Source organism: Neodiprion fabricii, chromosome 2 (genome assembly GCF_021155785.1).
Source record: "Neodiprion fabricii isolate iyNeoFabr1 chromosome 2, iyNeoFabr1.1, whole genome shotgun sequence".
Lineage (NCBI taxonomy): Eukaryota > Metazoa > Arthropoda > Insecta > Hymenoptera > Diprionidae > Neodiprion > Neodiprion fabricii.
Window position 1 is genome coordinate 38,804,410 of NC_060240.1, and position 13,446 is coordinate 38,817,855.

At 40.7% G+C, this 13,446-nt stretch overlaps 1 protein-coding gene across 3 annotated transcripts in view; it reads left to right on the forward strand.

Moving 5' to 3' along the window:
* Window positions 1–13,446, forward strand: part of LOC124174703 (receptor-type guanylate cyclase Gyc76C-like) — a 57,164-nt gene that overhangs the window by 40,623 nt on the left and 3,095 nt on the right. For all 3 annotated transcript variants that reach the window (XM_046554097.1, XM_046554098.1, XM_046554099.1), the window contains exons 6-20: window positions 8,129–8,432; window positions 8,540–8,686; window positions 9,376–9,575; window positions 9,755–9,914; window positions 10,069–10,223; window positions 10,438–10,725; window positions 10,945–11,205; window positions 11,292–11,363; window positions 11,497–11,665; window positions 11,759–11,908; window positions 11,992–12,331; window positions 12,435–12,558; window positions 12,687–12,785; window positions 12,882–13,026; window positions 13,121–13,377. In XM_046554097.1, coding sequence (XP_046410053.1) covers window positions 8,129–8,432; window positions 8,540–8,686; window positions 9,376–9,575; window positions 9,755–9,914; window positions 10,069–10,223; window positions 10,438–10,725; window positions 10,945–11,205; window positions 11,292–11,363; window positions 11,497–11,665; window positions 11,759–11,908; window positions 11,992–12,331; window positions 12,435–12,558; window positions 12,687–12,785; window positions 12,882–13,026; window positions 13,121–13,377 — 2,871 coding nt within the window. The remainder of the gene's footprint in view (window positions 1–8,128; window positions 8,433–8,539; window positions 8,687–9,375; window positions 9,576–9,754; window positions 9,915–10,068; window positions 10,224–10,437; window positions 10,726–10,944; window positions 11,206–11,291; window positions 11,364–11,496; window positions 11,666–11,758; window positions 11,909–11,991; window positions 12,332–12,434; window positions 12,559–12,686; window positions 12,786–12,881; window positions 13,027–13,120; window positions 13,378–13,446) is intronic.

Here is a 13,446-nt window from a genome sequence, read left to right on the forward strand (position 1 = left end):
AGCTGTGTATTGAATTAATTAGAGTAGTGCCGCTCCTCGAGTCGACGACAACTAAACCGCAGTCAACCGCTTGCAGTTATAGAATCGCGGCGCTAAACTCGGCAGGCCAATTATGAAATCTGACGTTTTATTACATATGTACACGTACGTGTACATATATGCGAAACTTGATGCAGCAGTTGCGCATTTTTCGCATACTTCGCGACTGCGATAATTCGAGTCCGAGAGACTCGGCGACGTCTCGATACGAAAATAAAGTTTTAATTCGTTTGAAATTTGTCGTTCGATCAATCAACCAGTCGCCCCGACAGCGACAGGTTTCTTCCGTGTAAGCTAGTCAACAATGTATTACGGTTGTAACTATACCGGTTGTATAATAAGTTGCGTTATACGTAAAGTTCCGCAACGCCACTTAACGCGTACAAGTTATTCTATTTCGCGTTTCGCCATTCAAGGATATACATTACAACCGCGGTGAGACTATCGCTATTTGTCTGATATTTCTATAAATAGAATCTGTTGATTTATGAATAAACGAAAGCAGCATGCCTTTGCCGCCCGTGTGCGCTGCCGTATACGCAACATGCCGCTTCTGCGTGTCGAACACGCGCCCGTGTATAAACGGGACGTGAAATACGTTTCCTTGTGTGCAACGTGTGTGTCGACTCGGTACCGAGTGTGCGTTCCTAAGTACGTATTACCCCTTCCCTCCTGCGACCTCCTCCACCTCCTACTTCTCATCTCTTCGCAAGCTCTCAGAGTTGATCGTAATGTAACCAACCGCTTCGACTGTAAACCGAACGACGACTGGTTATTATTATATCGTCTACACACACCTACGTATCTCGGAAAACGCGTTGTTTTGCTTCCTTCCATATGTATTACAGATTCAATTTTTTTATTTTATTTCTTTTTTTCTCGTTATACGCATGGTACTTGTGTAGGTACTCGAGTTTTGATCCACACGTAGAGGCGCGGTACGAGTAATATTATGATACACGTTATGTTAGTCGGAAGATAACGAGGTTGAAGTAAGCTGCGTTGTAACGTAACGTAAGACTGTACGAAAAATCACTATTCTGCTATCTCGGAAACGCTTTGGAAGATTTGTGGTTTGTGAAATACGTGTATGAGTTTATATTCTGCTCTGTCACGTTTTAGTGAAATTCAGACAAACACACAAATGTCGGATAATAATGATTTTTTGTTACTCTTCTACGATTACATCGTCGATACATTCGTAACGTTACGAACGTCAAACTTGTTATGGAAAAAATAACGTTTTTCTCAGGAGTTATGATCCATGCTCAATTATCGTAGACTACAGTTTTTTCTATTCATATGTTGTACTGTCGTTCCAGTGATTTTTCATTCCGTAATTGAGTCGTATTTCGATATCGATTCAGAGTTTTTACCAAGGTTTAATGCCGAAGTATTGGCTGTTGATTAAGTTGAAAAGACACAGGGCTACAGGAAAATATATACCTACGTACACGAGGGATTTCACTCGAGCATGTTGTAGTTTATATTCGCCGTGAAAATTTTTCGAGATATATTTTTAATAATGAAGATACGTCGATACAGCGAAAGAAGGGTCAAAGCTTTCTAATTGTAAAACTCGTACAGTAATTCACGGTCACTGCGTGAAAATGTCGAAGATTTGACAATTTTTCGGCAAAATGAATTTAACAATTTATATATTTCAAGTTGAAATATCTGTCGGAGGTATTTGTATTCGTAAAAATTTCCCCCACCGTTTATCGAGACAATTTATCATAACGATTGTCTCTTTTCTTTATCGTCAAATGAATTTTCGTTGGAACAAAATCACGCAGACTTAAAATATAATATGTAATAGCTCCGAAGAACGTGATATTTTTCTTCAAAATATGTTCGTGTTTTTCTTGCGCTGCACGTCGCTTCGTACCTCATACGCATATGGAAAATAAGTCTAAATATATCAACGACGTGCCATAAGGGACTATTCACACATTGCGTAAGCATATTATATGTGCGTGGGGTTGCTGAAAAATCTTGGAAGAAAATCTTACGTGTAAATATTCCAGCCACAACCGCGCTGTAAAGAGAAAATTTATATAATCATACGGAAAAATATGTTACACATTTTCTCTGCGTAAGAAATTGAATTTTTGGAAGAAGCTGTTCGACATTTTATTTACGATCATTGTCGAAAGTGAATGAATGAAAAAGAAAATCGTCATTCTCGTGGTAATTTCAATTTTGATTAACTAAATCGAATGATCGTAAACATCCGGAATACCACTTATTTTACGGTAATTTAATGTTCATTAATTCCTTACCCTTCCGGCTATCTTGTTTCCGGTCCGAAACAAAATTCGAGTTCGATTCTACACGAGTTATGTGACAATGATTATCAATCTCCCACGTCTCGTCGGCTGCGTCACCGGTCAGTGTCACATAATTCGTACAGAATCGAACTCGGATTTTGTTTCGGACCGGGAAACAAGTTAGCCGAAAAGGGAGAGCCGTTAATGAACATTACCGTACATTAATATCGAAGAACATTGTTTAATTCGACGATAAATCAGTTCCGCAAGTGAGAAATTACCGAGTCATCGTTAAAGCGTAAAACTTGCAATTAGTGGCAGGTAAGGGAATTCCAGAGTTATGGCTGCCGCAATTATTACGAGAATTGGCATAAGCACGGTGCTGTATTGCTTATACCCGCGAGCTGTCAACCTCGAATTACAAAACGTTAATTACCATTCATTCACCTTGTCCCCAACTGCTGCACTGTCCGCGTATATACATATTCACGTCACGCGTGTATCGAAATTTTTCATACACCGGGTCTAAAAATAGCTCTAGAAAAAACCCGTTACACCGTTCGATCGATCATTTATATGAACATACGTATTTAACGTTACCGATCACACGTTGTCCTTACGTGATCTTTACGGTTGATTCGCGATCACCAAGGAGAGGATTAATATTATACATGTAAATAGATATTTTTTAATCGAATCATTTTCAATCCTTATCTGATTTTTCTACATAAAGTATGGATGTTTGGACCGAAAAAATGCAGTTTCCATTTCCCATATTTTAGTTTTTCACATGTATACTACATGTACATATTTTGCAATTTTTTCATAAATATATTTATCCGGGCCCTGCCGATCACTGTTCAGCATGTAGAGGTATGTATATCGATTCCGTGCCGCGGTAATCGTCGGATGAACGGATGAACGAATGGTCGACGTCGTATTGTGTCGCTAGAATTTCAAACAATAAGTCGTTGCACAACCCATCGCATCGCGTCGGCCAGGGCTACAGGGTCCTCCGTCTGCAGCTTCTTGTGGCTCTCAAGGTGGTCCCATCTAAATATAGACGATCGAGGCCCAGAATAACACCGTCAGACGACCCGTCGACAATGACCAAGCCGCCACAGCCTTCTTCTTCTTCTTCTTCTTCTTCTTCTCCTTTTTCTTCCTCTTCTTCTTTCTCTCTGTAAAACCGGTGAGAACGAAGGGTGGGGGGTGAAAAAAAACTGGGTCGACCGCGTGTTTCTCATCTCGATTCGTCCGCTGTACTTTTCCTCTTTTCCTCTTTTCCTCTTTTCCAATTCACGTAACATTCTTCGGCTTCGTTGGCCGCTTTGACTTGTGCAGCGGTGTCGTGAGACGTCCGTTTTAGTTAAATTTGCATATTGTTTGTGTAATATATAGTCATATGCAAAGTATATTCTTATGCAAATATCGGGACGTACTGCAGTTGCAAATTCCATCATCATCTCAATAATTTTGTGAAACGGCGTTATAAATTGTCAGGGAAGATTATCGTACGTCGGAAGGCGATCGCATGTTCAAAAATTTCATAGGATTGTAAGGATTTTTTAAATCCTATAATTTGACGTTTGCCCTGGACTTTAGTTACGGCGAATTTTGTTAGACATTTTTTCGATATTATGAAATATTTAAAATTAATCGCGAATCGTACACTCGAGACAAGCAAGTTGTCGTTCTTGGCTTCTTTTTATTTTTTCTTTTTTCAACGTTAATACGCGTATTTACAGTAAACTAATTCGACAGTAGATACGACGTACCATTGTCAATATACCAACAATCAAAACCAATCCCCATATAAGAATTTAAACATGCCGTGCATTTAACTGTGAATTCTTGTCTGTACCAAACGCTCATTATTGTTGCATGAAATTTTGTATATTTATACGTAATGTGAGTATACGACACTTGATTATTTCATCTCTATCATACTTCACGTTACGGTTTAAACTTTTAATCTTTGTCCCAGATCCTCCGGATCCTCGCTATTACCGCATGATTTATGCTAAGAAGTACTCGAGGTACACGTATGCATGTGCATTATGCCGGGTATAATGCACCTCGGTACCGCACCTCTAACAATATACATATACGAGTCTCTGGTTGGGTGGGGGTCAGGAGGTCGAGCGAGGTCTCAATCCCGGCCTCCGCAGACGCCCGACAGGTGTTAAATCCGTCTTGACAACATCGTCGTCGGAAGACAATCTTGTCGCCTTCGCCTTCTTCTCCCTTCATCCCGTGCACGCTTGCACGCATGCATCGCGAACGATGCACACGGTGCAGCTTGGCAGGCCAGACTCGAGGATTCGTGCCCAACATATACGTACGTATTTATGCGCAAGAATTCTCCTCCCGCAGTGGGTAGGTCCTGTAGGTACGCGAGGTACCAACGCAACACTTGTTGCATTCAATTTTTGTAAGTATTTACACACGTATACGTTGGGTACAGGCACATGATCCTACGCAAGTACCTGGGTAGGTGTACATACCGCAACCCATGGATGCACCATGCACCATGCACCAAGCAACGGCAATTACTGTTAGTCGCGGCGAAGCTGCTGCTGCTGTTGGAAGTATAGTATACTCGTATATTATATATGGCCGCATAATGCCTTTTAGCACTGCATAAAATGCAGTTTATTTTCACCCTATAGGTATATGGATAGGCCTCGACGACATAGGCACGTTCGTGTATGGTGTCATGTGAAGTATAGGTACCTGACTCACACGGTTCGCTGGAGGAATTGTATCGCTCGTGAGCATGACGGAGTGCGACGAGATTGGGCGTGCGGAAATATACCTGTGTGTGTGTGTGCAACGATGCGTACCTTGTGTTTTGGATATACGTATATATCCATATCCATATCCATATCCATATATATATATATATATATAGAGTAATGTTCATTAATCGCTTCTCAGTGGGTCAATATTTTTTTTCTCTTCTTTTTTTGTTTATGGAATAAAAACTGAAACGAATTTTCTTTGTACAGAAATTGTACGTGTCTGCGATCAACGTATCGTTTGTTTCTTCTCCGTTTCACTTGCGTCGCTATAATCATGTTGGCACAAAAAATTTTCTTAGAAAGAAAACTCGTCTCGGTTTTGATTGCGAAAAAAAAAAAAAAAAAAAATTGCTAGCCATTGGGAAGACATTGTAACGAACATCACTGTACGTGACATTTATTCGACGAAGAGACACCATTTCAATATCGCGACTCTCTCCATCGCGTAATTGATGCCTGATTTCCGCTTCAAGACACGAATAAATCTTCACTGACTGATCGCGTAACGATTCTTATACATATATATATATATATATATATATATATATATATATATATATATATATATATATAAGATATATTACAGTCATATCTGTAATAACAAATTTTTTTAGTGACGATAATTTGGGTTGAAATTGTTGTACCGCGTGATGGAAAGTAAAATTTTTCCAAAACGTAAGTATTTCAATCAAAATGTCGTTACAGAATTATGTGAACAATGTCGTTATAATGAACGATTTTATTTTGGCCATGTTACATATCATGGTGAGGATCATTTACCGCAGCGTATAATATCTTTCAACGGTGTAATTAATTATACCAACCTGTTTCCATTGAATACTGAAAATTTCCTTTCACCAGTTGAACGCATCTCATAGACGTGTATAAATAGCGTGTAAATAATACAGAATCCGAGAGTGGTAACGAAATGAAAAACGCGCAATATTTATCGCTCAATAAATACAGTCACCTGGCAAAAGTGATTATCCTAACAGCGGAGGGAGGGGTGGTAGGGTAGATTACTGCAAATGAGAATAGATGTTGAATCGATCAGCGTCACCGTTCCGATGCTCTGTGGCGATTAGACCGGGCTTAACGGGGTTGCGACTAATTGCCTGCTGCACTAGCTCCGACGATCTTCCTATAGGCTTGCCTGCCGCAGGCCATCGGCCTCACACACGGCTCGTCGTTGCTGGCTGCACAACACACGGTGACGACGATGCTGCCGCTGCAGCCGACGCGACGTCCTCATGGAGAAAAGAGATGCAAACAGATGGAAAGAGACGGGGAGAGAGAGAGAGAGAGAGAGAGAGGAAGGGCGATGGAGCGGCGGGAGGAAAAGAGCGTTTATGAATATAGATAGAACGCGGTACGGTGGAGATTTTCCGTCTCTCTCTCTCTCTCTCTCTCTCTCTCACACACCTCTCTCTCCGAGAGCGACAGGTGGCCGCTGCATCCGTCATCGATACGCCCGCGGCAGCAGCATTCAGAAATAAATTCCGCGTCTAGATCCCTGCATGCAGCAGAGATTGAAAATTATGTAGGAAGTCGGACTGTTATACTTTATACCTATTCTGCGTATATACATATATATATATATATATTCGTACATACTGCGATTCGCTTTTACAGTCGCGCGTCGCGTATAACGTACGTGTGCAGGGTGTGTGCAATAATATAGGCGTGTGTAGTGACTCTGCTACTCGGATTCAATTCAATGAACCGCAGTGAGACGAATCCTTTCGATATACATACGATCCGTCCATCTATATATCTATAAACGCATACCCCGCAACAAGGCGACAAACAGCGTTGCATGATGGACTTGCAATGCATATGATGCAGCAAGTATTGTTAGATCCGGGGGGGGGGGGATAAAATGGTAAGAATTATGAACGAAGAAGAGTAGGAATAAGAATATGGAGAACAAAAAACAAAAAAAAAAAAAAAAATCCAAGAAAGGACGGGCCGAAAGAGGGGAAGGGAGAGAACTGCAGAGAATCAAGTGCTGACCCCCAGTTGTCACATTTAATTTATATGTTAATGAGCGCATGTCACATTTCAGTCGACCGCCCCGTGCACTCCAGAGACGTCCACGTCCTCTCCTCTCCTCTCCTCTCCTCTCCTCTTTCCTTTCCTCTCCCGCCCGCGCAGCAAGTTTATATTTAACCTACCGCCACACTGCGGCCTAACAGCGCAGCCCATTTTGCTGTGCACGCCGTTGCAGCAGCCAGCATTCAGCTCGCAACAGTTTCGTTCCCTCTTCTCAAACCATATGCAGCAGCCTACACGAACAGCCTGCCGCCTTTCCGCAGCGAAAGGGTCCGTCGATTCTTAACTTCGAATTCTTCGGAGCATGTGCAATATGCTGCCTCGGCGGCTGGCGGCTATCTTGTATCTCTGACCGAAGCATGCGCCGATTATTATTTCAAATACTGCACGATCCCCGATCGCGTTACTTAACCACGATTCTTCCATACCTGATTCGCTGATTGTGGAGGCCAGGGAAAAAGCTTACAGCATATCAGCGTGTATAGAATGCACGGAATATGGCGCTAATGCATTTCCTGCGTAATCGTGCTTCTACCGACCTATTGACAGGTATATCGTGTACCCGAGTGTCTGAGTACCACTCGACCCTGTTCCGCAAATTAAAAAGAAAAAAAGAAAAAAAACAAACATTCTTTTTTACTATATCCCTCTGCATAATGCGTGCACTGACCATCCGATGCGCTTTTGTCAAGTCCGGTCTTTGTACACCGTATTTCTTGCATCACGTAAATGAAATAAAAAACTTGAAAAAAAGAACATTGCAACGAATGAAATGGGTTTTCATAGATGAGGAATATTTTAGAGAATGCCAGTCTTCCAGGTCATTTTTTGAAAAATTCATTTCCAGTTAAAAAAAATGGAAACGTGTTCGATGCAGGTCGGCACTGTTTGATTTATTTGCAGAATATTCATTTTTATCGAAGGTCCGTTTGTGTAAGTTTGTTTTCCTTGGTCATTTTACAGAAATGCTCGGATTCGAAGGCATCGGCGGTGTCAACTTTTGCGCGGACGGAGCCGCCGGACACTCAGGTGTCGAAGTCCGTCATCGCGTTGCTGCTTCATTACAATTGGGACAAATTTTCTATAATAACGGAAAAATCTTGGGCGACCGTTGCTCACTCGTTGAAAGATCAGGCAGCTAAGCACAACCTCACTGTAAACCATTTTAAACCCGTCGAAGACCGGCACATTTGCTGCGAACAGAGATTGCCTTGCTGCGGAAACGATTGGTTTCAGCTGATACAGGACACCAAAAACATGACTCGCAGTCAGTCCGCAAGTTTTAAACACATTCTCATTTCATGTTCATTACAGTATTGTTTTTTTAAATCCCAATCACCGATGTACATGTTTTTTTTACTATCCTATTTTCAGTTTATATTTTCCTTGGGTCAGCCTCATCCCTGGTAGACATGATGAATTCAATGCAAAATCAAAGATTATTGGACGATGGAGAATACATGGTAATACATGTTGACATGATGACATATTCTCAACGAGAAGCAGAGAAGTACTTATGGAGTTAGTATAGCCATGCTTCTTAGAGAATTTAGTCGCTTATCAAATCCGACTTATTAATACTTACCGTACATTACAACATACATACCCGTTATATGATATTATACGATGATACGCTAATCGCGTTTAATCGGTCACCCGTTTACCTCCGTATACTTACAATACACTGTTATTTTGTTTTTTGTTCTACCCTGAGTCATCTAAACCTTTGTTAGATACTTTTTACGTAGATTTTGTGTATGTCGTGATACTTGAGTAAATTTTCCGCTTAATTGTGTACGTATAAACTGTGGATGGCAAAGAGACGCGTAGTAAATGGATTTTGTTTGTCTTTAATTTCAATAAATTCTGAAATAAATCATCCGCAGTAGTTTCAGTTAACATCGTGTGCCACAAAGGTCACTGGAAGGCCATTGATTATCGTTGCACGGAATGAATACGTCACCGCTCACAGACTAGCGAGCAAATGATTCTTGTTTTCGTATGAATATCACAACATCGCATTACGCGTATTAAACTTTTGCAGTAATTAATAGTAATCCTGTTACGTGTAGGATTATATAATTCATATGATTTGTCTCGGGATTTGCACGTGAAATATTTTTTGCCAATTTATTAACGTATATAACAGTAATTGACTCTGTGTTTATTTGACACTGGTTCACTATAAGTTTTCATATTTTTTTTTTTAGGACCGAACAGTGTTAATACTTTACGAAATTGCTTGGAGCCAAAGGATTTTTTGAAAAAGGGTCGTTCGCTTCTGGTTGTTGTCGCTACGTCGCCGACTCAGGGCTACGAAGTATTTACTAAAAAAGTTAGCGACTACAACATAAAGGAACCGTTTCGTTTCTCTATTCCTCCACTCTTCAAACAGTCGAATTTCGAAAAGGTTTGTCAATGTTTGAAATTTTGCTTTACAGAAATTAAAATAACGTATACTCTCATGTTCGTAGATCTATTCGCGTACCTACGTAAGTCAGTATAATCTTATAAATGCGGAGTAAACATCACGTATTACTCTTCGGTTATTCATTTTTTAAATATTGTATTTCCTTCTAATATTTTCAGCACGTATCTATTCACGCGGCCTATCTTTACGATTCGGTAAAATTATATGCTCAGGCCTTGGATCAACTCATTAGGGAGCACCAAGATCTCAGCGTCGAAGAGATTGCCAGCAATGGCACTCGGATAATAGAGACGATCATCAAAAGGCACACTTACGACAGTACGTATAACGGCATATACCTATAATCGTATCTAGTTCCGTGATAGCAAATTAAAACTGAATGGAAATTCATTCGAGTAGGTATAGTATTCGTATTTCAATCGCTCCGTTCTTACATTCACGATGTGATATTCACCGATTCTCATTTCCGCAGGTATTAGCGGAGCGACGATAAAACTGGACGAAAACGGAGACTCGGAGGGAAATTTCTCCGTTCTTGCACTGCAAAAATTACCTATGACGCGAGATAAATTTTCGTGCGATTACCAAATGATTCCCGTCGGGCAATTTCAACAGGGTGATACTATAGTGAGTGAGTTGTTCATAACACTCGTGAAAATATAATTATACCCGTACCTGTCTTTAAAACTCCGCCAAGTCTTCTTTTGGTAATCTGATTTATCAAATAATTGAAAAATGGATCAGAACCTCTGCGTTTCAGAGCAATTGAATTGCGCGATCAAGTTGTCTGAAGTAATCAAAATTATCGCATTTCAATGATGATGAATAATTACCGTTGCAGGTCTACAGGCCTATCAAGTCAATGGATTGGCCTGGTAAAAACAAACCGGAATCCGAACCCGGTTGTGGTTTTCGAAACGAACACTGTCCAATAATTGACACGTATTCGCGGAGCATTATCGCGGCAGGTGTACTAGCTGCCTTATTATTTTGCGCCGGAGTTATTGCCCTGAGTATATATCGAAGGTGGAAAATAGAACAGGAGATAGAGGGACTGCTGTGGAAAATTGATCCGAGTGAAATTCACGGCTATCCTCATCTGGACAACATGATGTCATCCCCTAGCAAGGTCAGTGAAATCGATTTTGGCAAATTTTTTATAATTTCGTTGATATTCCGGGAAAACTTGAGACATCTTGAGAGAACAATGACTGATGGAAAAGAGAAATTTGCAGAATGAGTGGAAATGATTTGTTTGGAAAGAATTTTCGTCTCCGTTGAGTCGTGAAAAATTTTCACCGTCATAGTTTATATGAATAAAAACGCTATCCTTTGGTTGGTTTTACAGTTAAGTTTAGTTAGTGCCATATCATACGAATCCAGGTGTGGAGGACAAGTGTTTGCACAGACTGGTCATTACCATGGGGTAGTTGTACGGATAAAGGAACTGAAATTCTCAAAAAAGAAAGACACCCCGCGAGACGTGATGAAGGAAATGCGCGTACTTCGTGAAATAAGACACGGAAATCTAAACTCTTTTATCGGAGCCTGCGTCGAACCCATGAGAATATTGCTAATTACCGACTATTGTGCCAAAGGAAGTCTTTACGTGAGTATAAACGTGATAATCGTGCGCCAATGACTGTGGCAGTCGACGCTAAGAATTGGCAGTAAACATTGTCGTTTTCATTGCAGGACATAATCGAAAATGAGGATATCAAGTTGGACGATATGTTCATTGCGTCGTTAGTTCATGATCTCATCAAGGTAAATTCATTTCGATGGATTCAAAGAATCCAACGTGCATTTCGCAGCAGCGTATACGGATTTTAGACAACCGTATGTTTAGAAGTATTACTTCACAGTTTACAATGCAATTATTTCCTTCTTCTGAATTTAGGGCATGCTGTACATTCACGAGTCATCCGTGCTAGTCTGTCACGGTAATCTCAAGTCTTCCAACTGCGTAGTAACGTCACGTTGGGTACTTCAAGTCTCGGATTTTGGTCTCCACGACATGCGTCACTGCGCTGAATCTGACAGTATCGGGGAACATCAGTATTATCGAAGTAATTGATCGCTAAATTTTAAAGATAAGATTCAAGCGTGAGACACGGTTCCATTGATCGGTGAAAAAAAAATAAATTGAAATAATTTTTCAGGCTTGTTTTGGAAAGCACCAGAATTACTGAGGAATCCCAACGCACCTATAAGAGGAACTCAGGAAGGAGATATATATTCGTTTGCTATCATATTGTTTGAAATAATTGGACGGAAGGGACCGTTTGGGGGGGTAAATCTAGAGCCCAAAGGTAATTGACGAAATTTAAAGGTTTCATGTTTAGTCGGATAACTTTCGAAATATAACGTATAATTGAAATTATGGGATGATCAGAAATCATAGATCGAGTAAAGAGATACCCGGAAGAAGGAGAGCCGCCGTTTCGACCGAACATTGACATATTGTCGGATTCCGAAACGGGATCCAGCGATTACATAGTCAATACTATAACCGACTGCTGGGCAGAGAGCCCCGAACTTAGACCAGACTTTAAAATGATAAGGACTCGTTTGAAGAAGATGAAAGCAGGCAGGCACAGAAATATAATGGACCAGATGATGGACATGATGGAGAAATATGCCAACAACCTCGAAGATCTAGTCAGTGAGCGTACGCGCCTTCTCTTCGAGGAGAAACAAAAAACCGAAGATCTTCTCCACAGAATGTTACCTGAGTTAGTTATTTATCGAGTTCCATTTTCCTATTGTCGACAGTTCCGTGGATTATACGCGAGAAAAAATTTTTACGTATTCAAAAATGTTCTTTGATTTTTTCAGACCTGTTGCCAATTGTCTCACAAACGGTATTGGAGTTGAGCCAGAAGCTTTCGATTTAGTCACAATATACTTCAGTGACATTGTAGGATTCACTGCAATGTCAGCTGAGAGTACACCGTTTCAGGTAAAATTTCATTCACATTTGTCCCGTTGAGCCTTTGCAATTGTCGCAAATAACGTTAGACGCTTCGTATATGTATACGGATGTCGGAACGGATGTATGACACAATTTGTATATACTTGTGATTACAGGTTGTTAATTTCCTGAATGATCTGTACACTTTATTTGATCGTATCATCAAAGGATACGACGTCTACAAGGTTGAAACGATCGGAGACGCCTACATGGTGGTGAGTCTTACGAAGCTTGTAAATTTTTAACACGTAACAATTCTCCGATTAAATATAACCGCAACACGAAATTCCCGTGTTTATGTTTTTCCTCAGGTTTCCGGCCTTCCAATTAAGAACGGAAACAAACACGCCGGTGAAATAGCATCGATGTCCCTCGAATTGTTGAATGCTGTTAAACATCACACGATAGCTCATCGGCCGAACGATACGCTTAAACTCAGGATTGGAATTCACACAGGTATAAAAAGCTTGCGTGTATTAGAACTTGATACGCTTTGATTATTGTGAACTTTTTTATTTTTATTCCAATCGTGATTCCATATTTTTTACAGGCCCTGTGGTAGCTGGTGTGGTCGGTCTAACAATGCCGCGGTATTGTTTATTCGGAGACACCGTGAATACAGCGTCGCGAATGGAATCCAATGGTGAACCTCTGCGGATACACATTAGCGCCCAGTGCAAGGAAGCCCTCGACAAAGTCGGGGGATATATCGTCGAGGACAGGGGATTCGTTAATATGAAGGGAAAGGGCGAGGTGAAAACATACTGGCTTGTTGGAGCGACTGAAAAAGCCATACAGAAGAGAGAGGTACGTTTCTCTTTGACCATCGATGTCGCTTGGATCAACAGATGAGATGGAACTTTTGATTCGAAATTA